This window comes from Phaethon aethereus, assembly GCF_964289735.1.
Source record: "Phaethon aethereus genome assembly, chromosome: 11".
NCBI classification, from domain to species: Eukaryota; Metazoa; Chordata; class Aves; order Phaethontiformes; family Phaethontidae; genus Phaethon; species Phaethon aethereus.
In genome coordinates this window covers 16,430,694-16,455,423 of record NC_138587.1, presented here as the reverse complement: position 1 = coordinate 16,455,423, position 24,730 = coordinate 16,430,694, and the positions used below count along the sequence as shown (strand labels likewise).

Genomic DNA, 24,730 nt, shown 5'->3' with positions numbered 1-24,730 from the left:
GGGAAGAAGGGTACTACTTGGGGATGCCTTTGCAATAGGTGTTATGGATGCTAAAAGCTTAATGGGCTCAAAAAGAGATGGGACAAGTCCATTGAGAGCCATAAAATATGACACCTCCTTGGGTATAGTACATCCCTGAGCCACAGAGGGTGGGAGTCTTGTAACACTTCTTGCTGAGGATTTGAGATATCTCCTAGATGTCGTGCTGTTTCCTGCTAACAGGAACCAATATGTTTAGCATAATTGAGGGGCTTCTATTGTTTATGTTTCTTGTTTGCAACTTCCAATGCATCTGGATTTTGTGTCTTCATAACTCTTTATTCTGAACTTTGGGTGAGAAGTCAGTATTAATCCTTTCAACTGAAAATACATTGTTTTTGAGGATGGAGATTTTCCTGTGCTCGTATATTAACCAAGTTCTGCCTAAATTTTTAATCAGAAGGCAAATTGACTCCTTTAGTCTTTCTTTAATTGAAAGTTATGGAAAATGCCACTTGACATGCATGAAATAAGCAGCAAAGTTTTCCGAAAGGAAAGGACTTCTTTTTATACTTTCATCTCTGGTATTAATGCAATCAGAAATATTACTTCATGAATAGAAATTACAATGCATTGCTTGAATAGAGTTTAATTATCTCTAGAAATAAATGGTAAAATTCTTGAGTAGATGCAGTTTCAGGCTGTTGCTTTCAGGAATTCAGTCTTAGATTAGTGCTAAGGTGTTCTACTAGATTAAGGATGTCAGAGTTAGGAATGCTTTTGAAATAGTTCAGCATCTGCCCAAACCAAAACATTTCTTCTAGCACTGGTTAGCTGCAGTTTCCAATTTTTACATCACAGAGCATTAGTCCCAGATTGATCAGCCTAAAACATTGGGCTTCAATTCAAACTGCGTAAATGAGAAGGAATTTTTTTCTTAGCGTACGCACTACAAAGTGAATGAAAGAAATGAAAATCACAGTTGCCTATGCTAATAGAGCCTTTATGACAGAGCATGGAAATTTCAGCTTTGCTTCTGGGTTGCTAAGTTAGCACAATGCCTGGCTTCTTTCATATGTTCTCTTTGTGAGCAAAAAGAGTGTATCAAGTTGGCTTGCAGTAATTCCCAGAGCTCTCTTTTTTTCAAAGTAAAATTGCAAATATTAATCTTTCAGGTTTTTCAAAGAGATTCATAGCAGTAAAATGTTGGCATCAACACCAGATGAATTTATGCCTTTGCTCTGAACACTGGTGACTTGCAAACAACTTGTTTGCTAATGCTGTAGTTCAGTTAGATGCAAAATGCATTCATATGTATTTGAAATTTAATCAAAATGTTCGCTCTTATCAGCTATTCATATTCATATCAGCTGTACCATATGAATCATTTCTATGAAGCAAACTCAATTCCAAAGTAATAAAATAATTATGAATATGCATTTTTTTAAAAAAATTGAGTAAATTTTATTCCTAAACCTTAAGGCCAGATGCCTACAATTGAAAGAAGATGCAAAGGGTAACATACACTGGGGCAAAGCAGAAATTTAGTCTGGGCAATGGGCAATTCATCACTGGAAATGTTCAAAAAACATGTAGACATGGCATTTCGGGACATGGTTTAGCGGGCATGGTGGTTTTGGGTTGATGGTTGGACTTGATGATCTTAAAGGTCTTTTCCAACCTTAATAATTCTGTGATTCTGTGAATTGGGGTATTTTACTAAATATCTGAGTGTCTTCATTGTTAAGACTTCTCAAATGTAGGGGAGTTGCTCTAAGGGAACGGGCATAGATGATAAAAAAAAAAAAATAATCAACCAACCAATAAAAACCGCGCAAAAACCCACAACAAATCTCCTTAGCATAGGCACCAGACATGCAAAGTATTGCCAGAAGTATTGCACAGGAGATGAAGTATAAGTAGGTCAGTATAATGGCAGCTTTATGAAAGACTTTATTTTCTGTATGAATAGGCTGTTGCAGAATTTGACGGTGGAAACTTGGTATCTATTAGAATTGAAGGTAATGATCCCAGCCTTTCTGCATGGCTACAACCCTTCTCCATTTTAATTTCTCCAAATACAGTTTATTGAAATTAAAATGTTAAAATACAAATCAAATACGTATTTTGCAGTTTTCTTTTTTCCCTCTAGCAAGTCTAAGTAATTTTAAGTTAGCTTTCAGTGCTACCATTCAATTACTAAAGCATTTTAAAAGATGATACACAGAGTTTGTTTTAAAGGATGCATGAAGATGTGTAAAATAATCTTCTTTGGCTACTTAGGAAGTTTGTTTGCTTTAGTATGAAGTGGCATTATGACAGATCACCATTGAAGAAAAGTGCCTATGGGCCTTAACCTGCAAAGACTTAATGCGTGTCCTTCTGTCTAACCATCCATAGGGCCACCTTGCAGAAACTGAGATTATGATACCTTTTTAAAAGATAGAGGAAAAAATGAGTAGTACAGTTTGTAGAACATCTGTTCTTATATTTAATATGTCTATTCCAACAGACATGTTGAGGACAGGAGTCAAACTTGATTAGCAATAGAGTTCAAAGCCTAATCACAAATTTCAGATACAACAAACACAACAGCATTCACAGAAGAGGAAAAGGTTTGCCCAAAGATTGTTCTACAATACCACATCCAGTCTCCAATGCTCGTGCAATTTTTGTCTGCTGAATTTTCATGGCTATAAAACATCTTAAAAAGAATCTTATGCAAATCTGTCAGTATAAAAAAGCCAGAATAATTCCTTTCCTACAAGAGACATTTGCAAGAAGTTCCAAGTCAGAATTATTTTTATAATTTATCAAAATGTCTTTTTCCACCTGAATGCTACACACACAAACAATTTTCCTGTGTTTTAAAACATCTGTTTTTCTGAATAGGCCTTTTTAGATTTCCATGGGTATGTTTCTTCAGTCCATCTTCTGATAGGTATAACGAGCTTGCTAAGAATAGACAGTGGAAACAGTCTTTATGGAAAAGCTCTTGTGAGTCTATAAACAGTTATTTAAAGTTCAGTTACTTCAACCTCAATTAAAAAAAAAAAAAAAGTCAGTAACAACTTTTTAAACTTCCTTTAACCTTGACCTTGATATAATTTTTGTTCAGAAGTGTTTCTGGAATATTTCTGTGCTTCCACTATGTTTCTGAAATTTTATTTCAGTTATTCATTTTCCTAAAATTGTGTTCATGTTTTTATACAAACTCATTCTCATTTCTTTTTGAATTAACTTAAAATATCTGACTGCATCCAACTGTTGTATTTCAGGAAAAAATATTGACATTCCATGCTACAGAAAAAATAATATTGCTTGTGCTGTTGAGATACGTATTACTGTTTCTTTTCTCAAAGGATCATTCTTGTAGCTAGGATTCATGTGAACTAAAAATCCTAATATTTTAATATGCTTTGGAAGCATAATTTTAATTAGTGAGATTTGAAATTTAGTTCATGTTCTAGGTGTTAAAGAACAGAACTGTTACAGTGCTCCATTTATGTTTGATACTATTTTTGATCTGAATGTTAGGGTCACTCACTATTTTGTTTTAGTGTATGTGTTAGAAATGCAAAGTGAATGTGGCCAGTGCCTTTATTCTGGTATTGTTGTTCTTTGAGTACTGAAGGAATCTGTAGAATGCTATCTCACCTGAATGATTAAACTCTCTTTTTCTCTGATTCTTCATTGCAATTTCTATAGTGATCTACTCTATAAGATCATCTTATTTCTTGCAGATGAATGATGCTATGGGATTTGAATTGCCATGGGTGTATTTTGTCAGTCTCGTCATCTTTGGGTCATTTTTCGTACTAAATCTTGTTCTTGGTGTATTGAGCGGGTAAGCATACACCTTTTTCATCATGAAGGCAGAGTCCTGAATTCAGTTGCCATGAACACACAGGTTATCTTATACAGGTGAGACTTCAGTTGTGATGACATCTTTTAATAAACCTCTATTTTTCCTCCTCTAATTAGAACAGAAACAGTTTTCTGTAGCTATCATATAAATAACATACAAATACAGAAATCAGAGTTTAGAAGTACCAGTATATATTCTTCATGTCCATAGTTGTGGCAAAATTATAAAAAGGAGTAACAATTCCCCTGCACTTATTTAAATGTTATTTTAATTAATCTTCTAAGGCATCACATCTATACCATAATTGGGTAAGTAAAGAAATTAAACATTGATTTTTTTTTTTTTTTTTGAAGACCTGAATAAGCCATAAACTTTCAGTGTTGAAACCTACGTGATCTGGCAGCTGCAAAAAGGACTCTGCTGTTTAATGAATGACTGAATCATAACTTATTTCCTTACATTTTACAGGTAAATGATGCAATAGGATGTGAATGGCCATGGATCTATTTTGTTAGTCTTATCATCCTTGGCTCATTTTTCGTACTTAACCTGGTTCTTGGTGTACTTAGTGGGTAAGCAGTTGAGTTAAGATTGTGTATGCTACTGCTACTTGTAAGATGGCTTCTGCATTTACTCAAGCTTCTCAGCAATGGCTTTTTTGCATGCACGTGAGATTCTTATGTCATCCTACCAGTCTTTGCTCTTTTGACTGAACTGTGTGATTCTAGTGCCTGTATCTGTCTAACATCACGTTCACCATGCTTGCCGAAAATATTCATTAGATGAGGCACTAATCTCCTTATTCTATACTATTCCAGCAGGGAGAAACATTATTTTGCACACAGACATGGGTGGTGCACCTGTACAAATATTCTCCCCTATGGTTACAGACAGGTTATTGGCTTTGTTTTACTCAGGACCTTTTCTGAAAGCCCAACTTTTGCTTTTCTTCAAGCATCCATAAAGTAACTGAAATGTTGTTTCTGTTTAGCAGTCACATTGCAAAACATTTTTAATGGGTACTTCAAGATCCAACTTACAGAAAGAGTGTGACTAGGTTAACTTGGCACAAAGTGTTTAGTGCTTCCTGTATTGTAGAGCTGTGTACTGCTGCGACCACCTGCGCCAGCAAGCTGGTATATTTATCAGTAATGAAGTATCAATCTAATAGACTTGTCAGCGGGAGCTTGTCACAGCTTTTTGCTGGTTTGTGTACTCCAGGCTCCGGCCAAGAACTGAAGTAGTGTCAGTTGTAGCTGTATAATGTGGTTTAAGACTTTATGTAGTTTATGGCAACAGTTTGCAAGGCTTTCTTCTTACAAAGCTGCCTCACTGAGGTTGCAGCTCCACTTCCTTTGCCATTTCCTGGTTTCTAGCACGCTTGAGCTTGGGAAACTCCAGTTTATGGTAAAGATATTTTCTGATAAACAAATAAAAGATCCTGCTAGCATTTGAATACTAAAAGAAAATTATTATCATTGTATGTATTAGCGTGTAATTATACAACAAACAATACTGTTCTGGCAATCTTAGGCAAGCTGCGCCGTCTTCGTTAGCCAACAGAGAAATTTCTCTTGCGTAGAAGGCAGCCTGACGCCGTAGCTGATGGTGACATCAGACTGCTGGTGGTGTGCGCAGCCCTATTCGTGGCTTTGCAACATTCGATTTGAAAGTGATTATAATGCATTATTATATTCCTGGAAATGGGGCAATCAAACAAAATTTCCAGTTGCTGATAACTATATTACAAGAGCGTTTTTATCTGATGAGTGGTTTTACGATGTGTTTTTTTAAAATCATAAGGCATTTATCTGGGATAGATTACTGTTGCGCACAGGAAACTAGGCAAAGCATAGTTTCACCTTACTGTCAGAATCACTTTACAAAGCAGGTATTTGAAAGCAAAGTGATGGTGTTAAAAACGCATTGCTGATTTTTAGATTTAGTTCCATCCTTCCCAGACCTGCCCTGTAAAGTCTGATTTATACAGTCATATTGGCTTTGTTTTATTCAGGGACAAATGTGTAAATTGTTGCAAACCTAAGGGCCTTGCTTTCATCTCACAGCCACACTGGATGAACAAAATAACGAAGAGAAGGACAGATAGATGAGGGTAGTTGCCGTGTAGTTTATTTTTTCTTTTGATACTGTTACCTAATGTCGCTGCATGACTAGACTTCCCACTGAATTGGAGGATTGGGTTTTCACAGCTCCTTTCCCTGGCCCTTAAGAAGGTCATAAACAGCAATTAGTTTTCTTCCTGTTGTGTGAAGGTGTCCTGTGGTAACAGTTAACTAAATATTCCCTTTTTCCCTTGCATGACTCAAGTTGTTACTGGTTTGAGATTTTTATATTTTTAAAAATCAGTTGTGGGGAAAGTAATGCCAGAATTGGTGTTTTGTGGCACATGTTCATTGGGAGAGACCCTCACAGCAAAGCTTTACATTTGATTTAATACATTTAAAATGCTTTGAGGTTTGCAACATGGTGATACATGTGATATGTGTTGGAATATGGAGTTGTTCTTTAGCTGCTGTTACAATACAGGGGAAGAGGTGTCCCCTTGTCCTTGGGTTCTATTCTGCAGATGAGAAAGGACCACTGATTTCTAGGTATTGCTTGATCCATAGAGCTCTAATGCTCTTCAGAACCCTTGCTAGCTTGCCTTTGGTTTTCAGTGAACAGAAATGGCAGTGTCAAGTCTGACGTAAACTCTTCTTAAATTCATAAATTCATTCGATCCTAAACTTATTTTCTGCCATAGTGTCACCTAACTGCAATGTCACTTGAGTGCTGAGGGTGCTTGAAGAATTGTTTGAATTCATGTTTACCCTAAATACATGAAATTTCCTAACACCCCAGTTTTTTTGTTTCCTGTGCTGAAGAAAATTATAGTAGTGAACTGAGATGTGATATTTATATTTCACAAATGATTGACGCTGAGAGCAGAAGGAGAAAGGGAAAGAATATTTCTAGAAGATACCTATCATACCAGACTAATGTTTGGTACATAGCTGAAGAAAATGTCCTGGCATACATATTTGAAACTCTGACAAGGGCCAGTGTGGAGTAATGTTAGACTGGTTTATTTTGATCTCTAAATGCTATTTGTATAAAAATGATAAATATTTTTCAGATATTTTCTCTTTAGACCTACCTGTCTAAATTTTATGGGTAAAAATGATGTACTAGTAAAATCCTATGGATGTGCTTGTATTCCATAGTAGAAAGCTAATACTTTTCTTTCTGAGCCAGCCATTGAATATGCAACACATGCATTCTTAGTTAACAGTTACTAGCTTTTATGTTTCATGCTCTTCAAACCACAGCATGAAACTTAGTTTATGATAAATCTACAAAGAAAGTTAAATTTTACTAAACCAATCAAACTTGAAGAATGCAAAAATTATGCCAAGTTACTTGAAAAGCATGGCTTTGCATACAGATTTTGAAAGTGGAATCTGAATGCCTAATGCACCTTTTCCGTATGGAAGTGTTGCTTCCTGTACTATCAAGTTATGCTGTGTACATTTAAATCTGTCTGCTGTTTTGATCTGTTTGCAGTTTTAAAATATTCATTCATCCTCTTTGCACTCCTTTGTTACTCTGTGACCATCTGCCCCTTTGTATTTCTGTAATGCCTCTTGTGCACTGCATGTTTAATGTATTTAGATACTGTACAAATGGATGAGAATGATGATTTGGGAGATCTCTTGTTTTACATCTAGGCGTTTCTAAAGGTGAGTATTTCCTGGTGATCCATGTCAGTTTGCCTGCTAAAGGTGACATTATTAAAAATAGAGTTCATACTTTCAGTAGCAGATGTATAAATGGATAGAAATAATGTGTGTGTGTAATCTGCATGTGGTAAATGCCATGGGATTATTCAGATATCTTTTCATTTTCATTATCTTGGGCTGGTCTGCATTTTGCTTATTCACAGTACAAATTTAAAGCTGTGTGTGTCTCCAAATAATTGTTTTAGCTTCTAAAAATGCAGGGTGATTACGATATGGTCACACTCTGTTTTGCTTGCTATTTCTTTTGAGCCAGTAGCAGGGGGTGGGTTCAGTCTGTAGGAGACACCAGAGCACCTTTTTTTCCTTTCTAAAAATTCCTCTGGTTATGATGCAAGGATTAGGCAGTGCATCTTTGGGGCAACTTCACACTTGATGGAATGGCACAGAAATTGCTGCTGAGGAGCTGCCCAGCAATTCTAGCTCTCTGAAGGGTGGTGGACTGCTTCAAGAGCCTGCTTTTACATGTAGCTTTGGTTACACACAGTGTGTGTAACAGCATAAACTGGACCTGTGTTCCCTGAAGTAGTGAAATGCTAGGCACAGAAATGGGAGCTGTCCTTCCAAGTATTCCAGGATAAAAGGCCAGAGTATATCATGACTATTGGTGCAAGAGACAGTGAGCTGAAATTAGAAAGTTAAGTTAGAAATTATAACTTTAAGATTATTAGAAAGTTAACAAATAAAGCTTAAACCTTTAAAAAGTAAGGGAGTTGAGTCTCATCCACCTTGAAAGTACCTTTAAAAGTGTGTTGAAAGCTAAAATAAATATGCCAGTAATTCAGCATACATTAAACGATTTTACTATGAACAGAAAAACGAAAAAATTATAAAACTTATTTATCAGGAGGCATGGCTTTTAATGATGCACGATAATCTAATTGTCAGGATAGCCCTTACCATTAGGGGATGATTTCTACTGACGGCATTTTCTGCTCAAGGCATTAGTATTTCTTTGAGTAGCCATGGGAACAAATAAGGCCTTTCAAACACACTTTAATAAATCTCTGCAAGTTGAATTTATTCCCTTGCTAAAGGACACCAAACCATAAGCATAAGACATGTCCTTACATACATCCTCCTACATGCAAGTCTTGCAGGTTACTAAGAGAATGTTAATTTTTTCCATTTCTTTCCCACAGTATTATTTGCAATGTATGTACATAATGATTCTAAAAGCTAAGGATACGTACTCATCCATGCTAATCTCACGGCAATATCTGTCAATGTCATATAAAATATGTTGGCACAGATAAGCTTATTCACCTAAGAACTGTTGTCTACAGTATATATGGAAAAAATTGTACAAAAAGACATTTGAATAATGATGTACCAAATAGGAAACGACAGTGAACTGTCATCCACAGCCTTTCAGCAAAAGGGAAATGAACTAGTTTTGACAGTGTTCCTTTTCACAGCAGAGGGAAGGCTAAGTAAAAAAAAAAAAAGTTATGGATAAAAATTTAACTCCCTCACATAGATAAACAGAATATACATTGAAAAAGGAGAGGGACTTCAGCTCTAGATCTCAGCAAATTATGAGCCAGAGCAGGTTCTTTTGCTTGCTGTGTGGCTGGTAAAAGTAAAACTCAAACACAGATACAAAACAAGGAAATATTAGCCTTGACTGATCAATTGAATATACTAACAATAAATAATCAGCAAATACTTTGAGCTGTATACAGCGGCAGCTGCTTCAGACAGAGACCACTAAAGTCAATGGGAGTATTTCAGTAGTCTTGAATAAGAGCTTGAAGGGAATTATTTTATTTTGGTCCTATTTGAACTTAGCACACAGAGGCTTCTTAGGGATTAGTCCTATGAGATGCTTGCTGACGAGCTCCTGGCAGGTAACAAACCACATCAGTTTCAGACTGTCGTGACAGTGCACATCACGACGGTGGGGTGTATATACTCTGGGATAGGGTCCTACTCTCAGTACTGCCAGTTCTTCCTCTAGGAAATCCAGTGTGTCCTGAGCCTAACAGGCCTCTACTCAAGACAGAATAAACACATCTTAATATGCAGATACAATCAGTCTGAAACATCAGATCTCAGTTTTGTTGCTCTATCAAATTGTTCCCTGTCTTGCTGTTCCCACAGATGATCCCATTTCATTCTTGTGCGCTCTGGCACACTAATGCTATACAGGCCCTCTGCTACACAGAGGTGGTGCAGGGGCCATTGAATATACATTTTGTTAATTGCTAATGAACTATATAGAAATAACTATGGGTAGGTAATACCAGTTTGCATTTCCACATCAAGAACCCAATGCTTCTTGTTCAATGACAGTCCTTGCTAGAATTTTTTTTTGTGCTGCAGAAATAATTCTAGAGTGTTCAACCTATGAGTTTTTTATTACTCCTAAAAGAAAGGATAACAATGATGTATACAAATCTCCAGTAATTAAAGATGTGTTGTTACTTAACCTTTTTTATGTCTGTATACATCTGTTGCATATTACACCCAGCTGTGCACTGTTGTCCATGCTTATCTGTACAATTTAAGCAGTTTGAGTTCTCTAATTTGATTCTGCTGATTTGTTGGTTGGTATGGTTACCACAGTGTGAAACATCTTCTGTGAGTCTGGTGGCCAACACTGTACTCCTGTGTGTACATTTTTGTTATTATGTGACTGTTCCCTGTAAATAAATGAGAGTCTTAGGAAGTCTGGGCGACAGTTCTACATATAGCATTAGCATTAACACTTTCCACAAACCAGACCCTGTGTGCAGCAAGTTGATGAATTCTCTCACTGCGCCTGCAGTGACACAGAAGTGCAGTAATACGGCCAGTGAAGAATCAGCGTCCTGGTTTATGCTTAGACATTGAAGGCAACTGTTTATTTCCTATCATTGATGCCTAGTGATGCACAGGAGATACAGCAACACTCAGGTTGCTGCACGAGGCCCCTTCTGAAAAGTGTCTAGCCTTTAGCATGGAAGAAGGTTCAGCTGATAGGAGGCCAGTATAGGTGTCTCCTTAGAGAATATCCATGAATTACAGAGACAAGGGAGAATACAGCAGATACTCACATTTAAGCACATTGTCATTTTAGGATTTTTGGTTAATATGACCCTGCCTCAAATTAAGGTATGAGAACCGGTAATTGAGTCCCAGTGGGTGCTTCCTGCTGCCACCTCCACCCTTTTGCATCAAGCCATTCCCAGCTGATGCATACCAGCAGGAGTTGTTTCACTCTGCTGAAGAATGAAAAACCTGGCATAAAAATGATTGCCCCAGGCTATTGAAGCATGAACTCAAAACCTGCATTTTATATGCTTCTGCCTCAACAACTGTTGGTGATGATGGTGGTGTGCCTAAACAGAGAACTGAGGTCATCTTTCTGCAAGGAGACAAGGAATTTTTGGGCAATAGAAATAAAACTTGTGTTTCATATAGTTGAAACTTAGTTGTCACTAAAAATAAGCTAGATGATGTAGGTGAGTCTCCATATAATGCTTTATTTTGCAAGTAATGTCTCCTGCTGCAAGTGCAATTGACTGAGTTATTTACACTATGGCTGCAATTTGAAGCTTTTCTCAGTTTACAGGATATTGCCATATGCTGCAATTTTAAGTCATATTTATAACTAGATCAAAGTTAGGCTGGCTAGGGCTAGGTTGTCTGGTTGATTTGTATTGGCAGTGAAATAAACTGATTTGCCTCCATCTACGTAGCAATAGACTCTTTTGGAGAAAAGATATTTTTGAAATCATTATACAAGTTGGTGTTATACAAGTTATGCAGGTCTGCTTTGTAAGATTCTTCAGAAGTAGAGATTTGCAGAAAGCTCCTTCTAGTCCTGCTAGCCTCAAGTCTTAATTCTGAATTATATTATTTAAAATATGAGGCAGTAGTGAGTTTGCCTTTTTCGAGTTGTTGAAATTAGGACATAAACATGTTTATTCAGTTCTCTGCTTTATGAAAACTACTTAAATCTATTTTATTTTAAATTGAAATGTTACAGGTAGGAGGCCTGATTTTCATTTTACATATGCTGGTGTCAAATCAGAGTAGCTCCTCAGGATTTTTCAGTTTGCAACTTGGGTGGCAACTGATTTAAATCACCATTTAGTGGAGAGACCCTTATGAATGCTAGCATAGTCATAACAGCCCTTTGAAAACAATTTTTGTCCGCTTAGCCAGTGGAAAAACCCCCTGTCCAATATACACTTTCAAATTCCCAGATCCAGGTCATTTTATCACACCAGAATGAAACACATATTTTGAAGTTAGCTCTTAGCACAGGCATTTACGAAACCAAATATTTACAGAGCTTAAGTCCACTTACCACAATTAATGTGCCACTTCCTAAGCCTGTCAATTTCATAGGCTTCTGGACTGAGCGCTGGGTTGAGGACAGTCAGGGAGGCCAGTTCAGGCTGTTAGTCTAACCAGTCAGTACCTGGGCTGCCTCCGCAGCCAAAAGCTTTTTCTTTCTGCCCGGGACCTGGCCTACGCTCTCCATAGCCATGAAATGCTGCACAAGCAGCTGCCCTATTTCTTCCACGAGATCAGCCAATGTCTATGTATCTTTGTCTAAATATTCAAATGTCTTGTTGCTAAATGATATTTGTCAGAAGCTTTAGAGCCAACGTCTCTCCCTCATCTCACTGCCATCATCTTTTTCAGATAACTTCTTGTTTCTTGGAAGAAAATGCTTTTGTTCTGCCAACAGGAAACTCATTACATTCCAATTCCATTTAATTCCAATTTCTTACTCATAGTATTTCAGTAAAAGGAATACATACATATGTGTATCTGAGGGATGCCACTCCATTGTGACTGCGATAGAGAAAAAAACACCCCATAGAGGCAGATTCCTTCCTCCCCTAAAGAAAATGCAGTCTTCTCAGGTGTTACGCTTCCTTACAAACAGCCAGGTTTTAAAAATAAAACTTTTAAATATAATGGAAATTAAGCACCATTGTATCTCCCCCTACTAATAATTTGCAGCAGCATTTAGCGAGACCATGTCTGACTTTTGTGCTATGTTAAAGGGAAAGGTCATAGTTAGCTGTGTATGTAAAAACCCCCTGTGTTTAATTCTGTGTGTGCAGCCATTTTAATGTAAAGTCAAAGTTAGAAGGTGGTTCAGTTATGGGTGAAGTGCTGTTGAAAGGATCAGCCTTGCCACCTGTTTAATTTTTAAATTATTTCTTTCACTTGACTGCATATAATAACAGAATCTTTCATTTTACTTTACCCACACAGATCACATATCCTTCACCCTAATCAAAAACACTCAAAGGACTTAACTGAACAAAACAGGAATACTTAGTAAAAGCTAGCAAGGCTTGTTACTGCTGATTTCATACTATGGCATGATAGCTCTTTTTTTTCCCAAAGAGACTGCCTATGGAATGAGAGTCATGAGCATGTTGCCTCAATCAGATGTAAAGGTCGGTCTCTTTGATACTCTGTCTGAGAGAAGGTTAAACTCAGCATTTCAGAAACCAGTTTCTTGCAGGCTTGTGACATCTTCTGTCAAAAAAATGAAATAATTTTGTTTTGTTTTTAAAAAAGCAATTATCCCTCAGAGACATCTTTTGAGTTCTCTCTCTTTCATGAGCATTTTTCTGAAGAGATGGCCTTTTGAAGGACCTTGTCCTTGGATGCTAGGTGAAGGGTAGCAAATGCAAAGCAAGCAGTGGCATTCTTCAGCTTCGCTACAGTGCCATCAGATGGAACAGGATAATCTCCACATTCCAAACCAAGTTCTTCTTGAATTAAGTCCTGAACCTTAAAAAGTGTAGTGCGTGCCTCTTAACTTTTGGAACAGAAAGCTTTTTAGCTTCTGCAATATAAATAAAAAAAAAAATGGTTGCATGTAGAGAGCTACTAAACTCTTAAATTTACTAATGTCAAAGCAGAAATTTAGTGTTTAGAAGATGTGTTTAAAGACTGCAAATAAAACAATAGAACTAAAAAAAACCCTGGAGAGATTATTTCTTTGCAAATCCAAATAAGTAATGTCTGTCACTAAACTGAAATACTATATTGAAAAATTATGAGACCATCTACTATTCTGCTATATTTTGTTGGCAGGGCAACATCATATTGATAATTGTGTTCACCTTGTGAAAATATTTTGCAAGTCTTACACTAATTTACTAATATTTTGCCACTTGAAAAAGGCTATTTTTTGAGTGCTTTAATAAATTTCCCCTTGAGAATGTTTTAATTAGGGAATATTTTCAACTGAAAGTTCACAATAAATAAAGGTGTTGCAAATTAATAGTAAATGAAATTACTGTAGCCATTTTTAGGTTTAAATTCAGCCCTATTGTAAAATCAAGAGGTTAGTCAGAAAAAGCTTAATTTTAGATCTTGAGTCAGTACATAGTTACAGTATAGTTCAAGAGATGCTTGCCTACCCCTAATCATACATAGTAGTACTCACATAAATTGGAACACGTTTGATCCTTCTAGTGATGGGAGTTACACTTTCGGAGCTGTGTATCACGCCAAATGTTGTAATGATGTTGGCATATGAAATGTCGTGGTGCAGGAATTTACTTGATAATTGTCTTGAGTCATATATCATTAAGGGAATCATAGATTCATGGGGTACTTCAGGTTGGAAGAGACCTCAGTAGGCCATTTTATCCAACCTCCTTCTCAAAGAACATGACAGTTATTTTAATTCTCATTCCGTGATAATTTAGGGATTGGCCCAAATCGCAAAGCTAAACTATACAGACAGTCAAATACATTGTCTTGAGACTGGGACAATGAGACAGAGGATTCAATTTACATAAAAGGGTGCCCTTCTGATCTGTGAGAACAGGATTCCTAGGCTCTCTTACAGAGAGCAAAAGGGAAAAAAAAAAATCTGAATCTCAAACAACACAGGTGTCTTTGTGTGATGTAGCTGAGAGACAGCTTATTAGTGGAATTCTGTGAACCATGCACTGAAATAAGTATGTTTGGACATGGCCAATAAACCATGGATGGAAGAGGAAGAATTTTAGAACTGGCTGCCAGAATTTCCCTTTCACTGAAACTAATATCTCTCTGAAATTACTTTATTACTGCAAGTCAATTTATCTTTGTAGCTATTAGATAAAACTGATTTTAAAATCCGTATAGAAGAGCGTATAACTAAATGGGGACACAGACACACTCTTCTGATATGGGAAGAGTCAAGAATACTGCTTAACTTTTAATTAAATCTTAAAAGCTCTGAAAGTTTTGATGTAATATGATAGGGATTTGCCATGACTTCTTTGGACCACTGTCCTATTTTCAAAGAAACAGAAGTCTTCCATGTAGTTTATTCAGTTCGTTTTCTATGTTAGTATGTTATTCTGCAATGTCAAGACGTAGGTCAAAACACCTGGCAGTTTGATAAACAGTTTTTTTTTCTGCTTTATCTGAATTTGGTAGAGAATTTTCCAAGGAAAGAGAAAAAGCCAAGGCCCGAGGGGACTTTCAGAAACTACGTGAAAAACAGCAGCTTGAAGAAGATCTGAAGGGATATTTAGACTGGATTACACAGGCAGAAGACATTGACCCTGAGAATGATGAAGAGGTTGATGAAGAAGGCAAGCGGAACAGTATGTGTTCTTTACTCTGTACTACTTCTGTGTGGGATGGTTTGACTGCTTTTAAGGGTGTTACACTGGGGTGAATGCAGCCTCTCTGATGTCACTTTCTGATTTCCACTTTCCAAAAGAGTTCGTTAGAGCAATCATGTCTGTTAATACATTGATACTTAGATAATTCAGATAGTTTTTCAGATAGATCCTGTAAAATAGATAGGAAGATAATTCAGCATAATTGCAAAAATCCTACCAAAAAATTCTGTTCTCAGCTGTCCATGTACAAATCATTCTCTGCACTCAATCACTACTGAGACTTAAAAACTTTGCTTTATTTGTGTTCTGTAAAATGTTGGTATATACAAGCTACGTGCCACTAAGTGTCATCATAAATCCTTAGTCAAGAAGAATGTGTTTGCCTGGAGATGTATGCAATAGGAATAATAATAATGTAACAAGCTTAAAAAATATGGCCAAAACTCCAGTCAAGAAATAACCTTGTGCTAATAGTGAAGATTTTTTTGAGTTTTGAAGTAGGGAAATGACATTCTGGATCTTTCTTACTGATATTCAAGAAAACTATATAAAATCTTTTTTACTAGATGTATTAACTGAGTGAGAAATAAATGAAATCTTGTGGTATTTTTGTTTGATGCTGAGAAATATAATTACCAACTACTTACAATGTATTTATTCGACAGTAGTGTATAATGTGTTATGGGAAAAGTAATTTATGCTACAGTGGCCCTCTAGTGCTTCTGACCTGAGTCCTAACCTAAAGGAACAAGTTAGTTTCATGGTATTGCAACAACTGTAAAAGTTATAATCGATTTCTTGATGTCTGAAATCTCAAGTAACAACAATATTTTAATGTCATAATTTAGTAGAGGTTATTTTAGCCTCTTAATTGCTACTATGTAAACATGGCTAAAATTTTCATCAGAACTTTTAGTGCTGTACATAAATGAGAACAGGGATTCAGGATGTGGTTTATGATATAATACTAAATGTAAGTCCAAATTTAAATATATATACTAACACTATAATAGCACCTCATTATTCATGTGATACTCCAGAAAGTCATGATACTTATTCATTGAGATACCATTCAGTATGTATAAGAAAATGCATCTACAAGTGGTTTGTCAAAGGCAACTCAGAATATTATTTTCTGTGTTGAAATAATACATTCTTACCGTTCTTTTTCTTCTAGTGCTGCAAATTTATTGTGAACTGTTTGTTTAAACCATAGTACTTTTCAGAAGCAGTAAAATAGTGAAATTACATGGTTTGATATTGAGGTATCAGCTTTTGAACTTACCTCTGTATTGCACGTAGATAAGTTTTGTTTTTTTTTTTTAAAGTCTATATTTTTTGTGTTTCAGAATTTTATTAGTCCTTTAGTTTGCACTAAAAGTAGGATATGAATCTGTGTTTCTGACTGGAAGGAAGCAAGATGATTTTGTGAGAGGCTGGAAAGCAACTTGTGGGTTGATGTTGATGCCAGCATCCCCCAGAAAGGAATAACTTATGTCTGTATGAAAATCTGTAGCGCAGAGTTTTTATCTAGAGCAGAGCAAAAAAGCCAAAGAATTCACTATACTTGGTTATTGCTACTAATGTTGTTTGGAAGGAATACATAAACTGTGGGTTTGAATATCAGTATGAAATCCTAAGATTGAGAAGTAAAAGACTGCATGTTTTATGGAGTAAATACACTTTGTACAAGATCGTCATGTAGATGATGCCAAATTTGGACAGAGCGTTGGAGAACAATGCCGTCAGCTATGGCGCTGATGGACTTGGTTTGCAAATCTGCAGGTGAAACCCCAGAAGCTTTTTGCATCCTGTTCAAATTGGATGTTTGTTAATAGGCTGCGAAAGAACCAGTTGCTCCAGCATTTCTTAAACAGCTTCTAGGTCATATAGGTCTTTCATAAATCAAAAATCTTGTTTGCCTAGTTGTTGATTTTGAGAGCACTTCTGGCTGTAAACTGTTAAATTAGACATGATTTTAGGGTAAGTTAAGAGTTGGAGGAGACTTCCAGAGTAAAAATAGAAGGAGAAAAGTCATTAAAAGAACTTTAAAACAAATACCGAAAATTTAGTTTCAGGCATATGTATTTTGAATGGAAATTTCCAGTGAATAGGCAATCTCCTAGAACTCCTCTGGGTTTGTGTACATGTGCTTAAATGAGTGGCTTGGAATTTAATATTTAATGTCAGTTGCAACTGGGTGTAAAGGAGGAAGGGTTCCTGAATTGCTCCACCTCCTGGCGTTCAAGACATGCTCTGCAGCATATCCCATTGCATGGGGCGGTAGGATGAGGGACAGCACAAGCTATCTATCCAGTTATTCCATAGGAAGCTTTTGGGCTAGGTACGATAGAGGGCATAGGTACAATAATGAGCTACCTGTTTGGAAGTCAGGTGAAATTTAGCTACCAGTAAGCTTAGGAAATAAATTTAGTCCAAACATACTGGTGATGTGTTTCTAGAACTGTCTTTGAAGCATAGGGTAGGGCTGGGTCCCAAGACAGGCAGAATAATCATTTGCAGGCTTCCAGGCAGCTATGTGTCTACTTTGAATCCCTCAACCTCTGGATGGTCAAGATTACTGCTGGTTTGTGGTCATGGAAGATCACTGTAATGCTCTTCAACAATGTGAAAGAGCTCTGGGTTTAGGATACAGAAGATCTCTCTATGGCAGGAAAGGTACAGATTTCAAAGGCAGTTAAATTAGTGATTAATAGCTTCTTACATAATCCCTTAGAAATGCAGGTTAAGTTCCTGCAACCCCAAAATTTTGAACCAGAGAAGTCATTTGTGTATGAACCCACTGTATTTGTACATCTCTCTTGCTGATAGCAGGCACGTATTCAGTGCTGTTGAATAATGGAATACCTTTTAACTACTAGAATTGTAAATACGCCTTTAGTAAAAGTCCTAAGTTGTTATGAACCAGTAACTAGTTACCCTGAAGTCAATGAAGAACTTCCGTTGACTTCAAAGCATTTTGAAGTGAATTTAGTCCAGAATGCAAAAATCGGTGAGAGGTGAGGGATTTAGCTCTGATGAGTTATGCTGCCGGTAATTTCAATTTGTTTTGCCTAACGTTGCTTGTTTTGTGCATATGGACACATTCTTTTTTTTTGCGTTGTAACTGCCGCCACCTACTGCTTAAATGCTGGGATTACATGTGCTTAACACGAAGGGGTTACGTTGGCTGACTTAATGGAAGAAAAGAAGAAAAGCAGACTTAGTTGCTTTGGCCGTTCTTCCAATAAACATGGTAAAACATGTTCTGATTTGCAGTTGAACTTTCTTTTGTGCCAGCACTGCGTTTGACGTGCTAGCTTGTGAAAGCTCTCGTACCTCTTGCATGCTTTTTCTGTAACAAAGCTATAGCATGTAGGCACTCGTGCATGCAGTTCTGCTGTTTCCAGTTGCACGTCTGAAAGAGACTGGTGCTGCAGTGCTCTGCCTTCGTAAAGCATAGTCTTAAATCTATTTGGATTTCCAGTGAAGTGTCTTTGTGACTGTTCTTGCTGAAGCATAGGGGTTTTTTTTCCAAAAGTCAGGTAAACCAGATAAAAAAAAGTATTTTAGTATTTTAAATTCAGATGTGGAGAAATTAACCACAGTATTTTACAGGCTTTTTATTAAATCATGGTGTAAGCTTAGAACAGTATCATGGGGATATTTACTATTTATTTATAATACTTTTAATGTGGAATCTAAAAAAACATAACAAACTTCTACTGTAAATCTTCTTGTTATTGATGGTTTTGTTTCTGTAATTTGTGTAAAACACAATTCAATTTCTTTCCCACCCACAACAGAGATGAGTATGATAGTTATTTTCAAATCTATACTCTTTTAATAGTGGCAAATGTATTGATTTGACATAATCACAGTTGTAATTATTAGGAGATCTAGTTTTAATCCTACCTACAACAAAGTTACTGGATCGACTGAATTCCTTGCTGTCCTAAGAATCACTCTTGTGACTCAGACTGAGGCTGACAAAAACTCATCGAGTTACTTTAGAGAATGCAGAATATTAAGTCAGAAATTGCTAGGACTCCATGGACTCATTTTCTACAAATACTGAGTCTGCTTGAAATTAATTGTGTAACTGTTACATATATTGTCTAATAGCTCACACAGCTTTTCCATAAAAATTGCTAAAAGGCAGTGGTAGCAATTTTGCTTTGGATATGTGTTTCAATGTAGCCTTTAAATTAGTGGGTTCGGGTCCTGATGTCAGTCATGAAGCAACATGGAACTGGCTGAAAACTTGCTGTCGTCCACCAGCCGCACATGCTTTCTCACCACTATTACCTGACCTTTCTAATCAAAAGCATTCTCAAGCATATGTGCACTGACTTAGTTTGACTTGTGTCTGGCAGGGCAGGTGTATCTCTTATGAGTAGGATACTTTCAAAGTACAAATCGGTGGCCTAAGTCTATTTCTTTCTGTATTTGTGAGACTGTTATGCTGATCTGAGTAGCTCAAACTTGGACCATGACTGAATTAGAAACCCCACCCTAAATATTTTTCTTTGTATTACCCCTACCTCTATTTCTATTAAAAGCACCACATCTGTAGGGCCTACAACTTTCCCAAGATTCATAGTGTCATCCTTCAGGCTAGAAGTGGTTGGTTCAGTGATGCTTCTGTAATGAAGACTGATTATTTTGCAATCCTGCTGCTGCTATGCAATCATTCAACCTTATATTGAGTTTCCATGGGCTGCCTATAAAATGAGAGCACCTATAAGAATGATTGTTGATAGTATCAACATTAAATCTGCACTATGAAAACAGATACCTCGCTACAGTATCATGTAGAAGAACATCTTCCAGGCAGCTCCTTCTTAAGCTGAATTTACCCTGAGGATCTTCACAGTCAGAATAGATAGTACCACTTCTTTCTGATGTGTTTTCTGGGCATACAGCAGACTTTGGAAAATTTGAGATGAATTTGCAATGATAATGTTGCCTCTTTGGGGATTTTTTTGTTTTGTTCTGTTTTCCTGTTTGAGTACCTCAAAGATTTGGTACAAAGGATTCAGAAAATCCATGTACTGATTTGAGAAATAATTAGGAGAATTTTGGAGCTCATAGAATTGGTTGGATGTTACTAGCAGACAGAAGATGACCATTTTGCAAGGGTGATCTAAAATTTTGCTAGTGTAGTACCTTTTTAAATAATTGTAAGATTCTCTCCAGTAACTGTTACTGATTCTCTGACTAGCTGTGCAGATCGCTCCACTTCTGCAGCTATTTTCCTTCAGCATATGTAACCAAAAAGATACTCAAGGTGCATCAGTGTGGAAATGAGGTCACAGCCTATGGATCAAAAATGCATATCTGAGGTTGAACCAGATTAAAATATTAATTATATATTTTCTAGAGTAAAACATTTCCAACAATAATACTTGCCATCACAGTTCAATAATTCAGGGTGTAATTTAGGCTGCTTCTGGATTCTACAGTGACGCTGAAATGTCATAGTGCAGGATTATGGAATTTATTTCTTCCAACTCCAGCTGTCTAGGACATGTCAATGCTGATGGGCACTGACTTGCTCTTAGCTCTGTGTTAGTTATGTTATGTCCTGGAGTGGAGTTTGAAATCCCTGCTTCAAAATCTGAAAACTGTTTAGAGTAAATAGTGAGCATTATAACATGAGAAAAACAATCTATCTTCTTATCCGCAGAAATAAAATGTAGTAGTTGATATATTTGACCTCTTTTCTATATACTCAGGAAAGTATTAAGCTGCATGCTAGATGGGTTGTTTATATTGCCTAATGCAAGCATTCTTTCATTTCAAACCAGTTACCATAATTGAAGAGAGCTGATACTATCTGGAAATCTAGATAATCTTTCCAAGAACAATGCCAGTAAAATAAGGGCAAAAGGTGAATAAAGAATAGAGAAAATTTGGTACCTTCCTTTGAGAATACTGGTACTCCGGTATTCAAAACTGGCCTTACTGAGACCGGTCTTTCAAAAGTTCATTGTGTGCCGTACTTCGCCCAGTGAACACTGCCCTTTAGCTGTGGTCGTGAAATTAAGTCTTGCAAGACTTGCCAGGTTGCTTGCATTAGCGAGGGTGGATGTGGTCATTCAGTGCCGTTGCCGTTTTCTTCTGGCTAAAGATGTAATGACTTGCTAGCATTGCTGGAGATAGACTTCCACATGGTGCCTTTCTCAGTGCTTCTGTCAAGTTTTTCTTTTGCCATATAAATCACAGTATAATGACAGCTGAGTCTCTAATGTAAACTGAACTGTCTATGGTTCTTTTTTCCTCTTTGGTTTTTGTAGCACAGCACCTGCCAGTCACTAACAGAGCTAGAGCAATAGCCCTGTCTGAAATAGAGAGGAACATTCTGGCTGTATTTAATAATTGGCAGAACTGACATTGGCTTCAACAGGGGCAATTATTTTTTTTTCCTTTGGTACTTTGTTTTTCTTCATGCAGTCATTTTCAAAAAAGGGCTGGTATTTCTTACTGTGGGTTAACACATCAAGTCTGGGTAGACTTGAATTAAAATTATATTGCTTTGCACTTACTCTTTTAAAGATTCTTTGGCATGTATTAAAACAAATAGCATTTGTTGACACTGAGTGATACTTTATGAGGAACTGGATTCTAGGTACTGCTTTTAGAGGAGGGAAGGGTTGACAAGTTTGAAACACAAGCGTGAGACACACATTATACATGTAATGCTTGCAAAAGTGGGCCTCGCTCTGTTTTCATGGCAGTTCTTATAACAGTGTGTGAAACAAGACTTCTGCACTCATATTTTGTAGTTGTCCATCATGAGCGCTAAAATGTTTTTCATTAGGTGACTATAATGTTGTGTTGCCTAACACCGTGCGAGTCACCCAGCACAAGACAACCATTGCAGTTCTTTACCAGACAGGGAAACTCCTTGCAATTATTGCAAAAGACCCTGACATTTTAAAATAAAAATTATTAGTTCTGAAGATCTGAGACTGTCTGAAATAGTTTTGTCAATTTTTTTTTTTCCTTAAACCCTTTGAAATTCTAATATTTGAATTTGGATATCATCAAAGATAGTTTGCTTTACTTTTGAATGAAATTCCTTTTGAACTCTGTGACTGTAAACTGTGATGTTCACACGAGACTATCAATATTCATAGCATGATATTAGAATTGGGGCACTTGCAGGTGCTAACCAGGGATTTTTCATATATAAAGCTATTACAGTAATATTTTAAAAGAATCATCAAAACAGAAGAACCTTGTGAAAGAAGGTTTTGCTGTGCTTACTGCCTGAAGTGCCTTGTTTATTCAAACACCTGCATGGACATTTTTGATCTTTCTTTTGTCATGCCAATTCTGTGTTTAACATTTCATGTAGTGGTGACTGACATTTACGGGGACAGACTCTCAGCTGTTGCAAATGGTAGCTGAGCATCTAGCCTGCATAGACCTGTCAGTCTCCCAGCTTGGATAGAGCTGGGGGTCATGGAGACCAAACTACGATTTACCAATTCCGTGTACCTCTATGTCAGTGTTGAGGCAGTACAGAGGCTGCACAGAGAAACTAACAGTTCTCATTTTGTACCTGATCTGTAGACAAATCAGAAAATTGAGGGCCTGATTCTCAAGTCTCACTTGTATAAAGATGTGTGTAATTAAGACTGCTTTAAGCCTCCTTTAAGCTACCAAAATAGTGAGACTTCCCTAACAGAAATAGGTATTGTAGCCCTTCTGCCTTCAGTACTCTCAAGTCCACAGGCATTGGCTTAAACCCTCCCCAACAAAACAAACCAAACAAACAAAACCAAACAAGCAAACCATCAAAACAGCATAAGGTACTCCCCAGAATACCTTTAAGATACTCTGTTTTTCTTTTGTAAATTGCTGTTCTACAGTAACTTCAATGCATCTTCTGCTTCTCTTATTTTTTCCTACTTTTGTGGTATTTCTGCTGTATAAACCAGCAACATTAATTTTACACTTTTCTTGTTCCGGAGGTTTTCCTTTCCTTTTTTGGGAAAGGAAGCAGCAACACCATGCGGTCTCAGGAGATGAGGGATTACCACATATAATATGAGAAATCGTGCCTCTTGGCAGTACAGCCATGGCAAAAAAAAAAAAAAAAAAGTTTTTTCCCTTTCTGGCTTGCTTTGCAGACATGGAACTAGTGTTCTCCCCTAGCAAATACTGAGAACTTTGGCTGTTCATCGTTTCATAACACCTTTTGACATATGTTGTCCTCTCTCTATATTTCAGTTGATTTGAAGATAAATGGTGATGATCCATCTGCAAATGAGTTTTGTCTAAAAACCCATTAGCTACAATTACTAACAATTCAGTAATGATGTAAAATATGTACAGTAATTCACTGTGTAACAAACATAATGATCCCCTTCTTATTGGTAGTAATTCTCATTATCCTTTGTAGTACCCATTCTGCCATCCCCAGTGCTCCTTCCTGTCTTTTCATATAGTATTTGCAGGCACACTTAATTACCAGATCTTGCCTTGGTAATTCATGACAGAAGTAAAAGAACAAAGTGGTCAGTATGTTCAGAGCGTGATAGTTCCTATTTTCAGAAGAACTTTGTTGACATTTCTTGGAATTAGCGAGCATGTTAACGAGACTTAAACTGATAAACACCTCCAAAGCGTTAGCGGAATACTTTTTAAAATGAAAGGTCACAAAATCTAGTTCAGGTTTCTTTGTTTCCTTTCTAGGGGTAGCATGCCCGTTGTTACAAAACTCCTCTACATTGTACGCTGTAGTGCATTTTCAACACTTATGATGAATTGTTAAAAAGAAGAAAAAAAGCTACAATACACTCTGGAATTCTGTGTGCTTTCCTTTGCTATAAGAGGAGGACTGATGAGTGTCTAACTTCATCAGCCATTCCTCAGATCTTCCAAGCTCTCATTAGACCTGCAAAAAACAGAGGCATTCTTGCAATACAACAGGCGATCACATTCTGAGTAATGCCTTGCTTGGCTGTCAGTCTAAAGCAATTTCTGTCTCCTCACAGCAAGCATGCCCACCAGTGAAACTGAATCGGTGAACACGGAGAATGTGAGCGGAGAAGGAGAGAACTCGGCATGCTGTGGGAGTTTATGGTGAGTACATAGACTGTTTTCAAGTACCCACCCTCATCTCAAAATTTAAACCAACCTATCTTTCCCTGTTGTTTATTTAGCCAGAACTGCTTTCAGATAGTCAAGCTTTTTTTGACACTTCGGGTTTTTTTTGCCTTACAGTAGTTTAATATTAGACCAATTATTACAGCGTTAAAGCACTCCTAAAATGCTCAAGTTAAGAAGATATAAAACAATTCAACTAAACTTCCAGTGTAGTCATGTTTTGCTGAAAGTTTTTATAAAATAAATTTTTGTCTGAAATAATAACAGAAGTGCCCTATGACATGTAAAAAGAATAATTTTCTGTTAAATTGTACATGATCTAGAGAACATGTATTTTTTTAGGCAACAACTGAACGTAGAGGAGTATTTTTATATCCCAT

General features: G+C 36.8%; 1 protein-coding gene across 1 annotated transcript in view; it reads left to right on the top strand.

Annotated features, from left to right (window-relative positions):
- The window catches only part of CACNA1D (calcium voltage-gated channel subunit alpha1 D), a gene marked incomplete at its 3' end in the record, with an annotated part of 199,580 nt that overhangs the window by 89,731 nt on the left and 85,119 nt on the right, over positions 1-24,730 (top strand). Inside the window, exons 8-11 of the mRNA XM_082004726.1 lie at positions 4,316-4,419; positions 15,040-15,209; positions 18,409-18,486; positions 24,239-24,326. Coding sequence (XP_081860852.1) covers positions 4,316-4,419; positions 15,040-15,209; positions 18,409-18,486; positions 24,239-24,326 — 440 coding nt within the window. The remainder of the gene's footprint in view (positions 1-4,315; positions 4,420-15,039; positions 15,210-18,408; positions 18,487-24,238; positions 24,327-24,730) is intronic.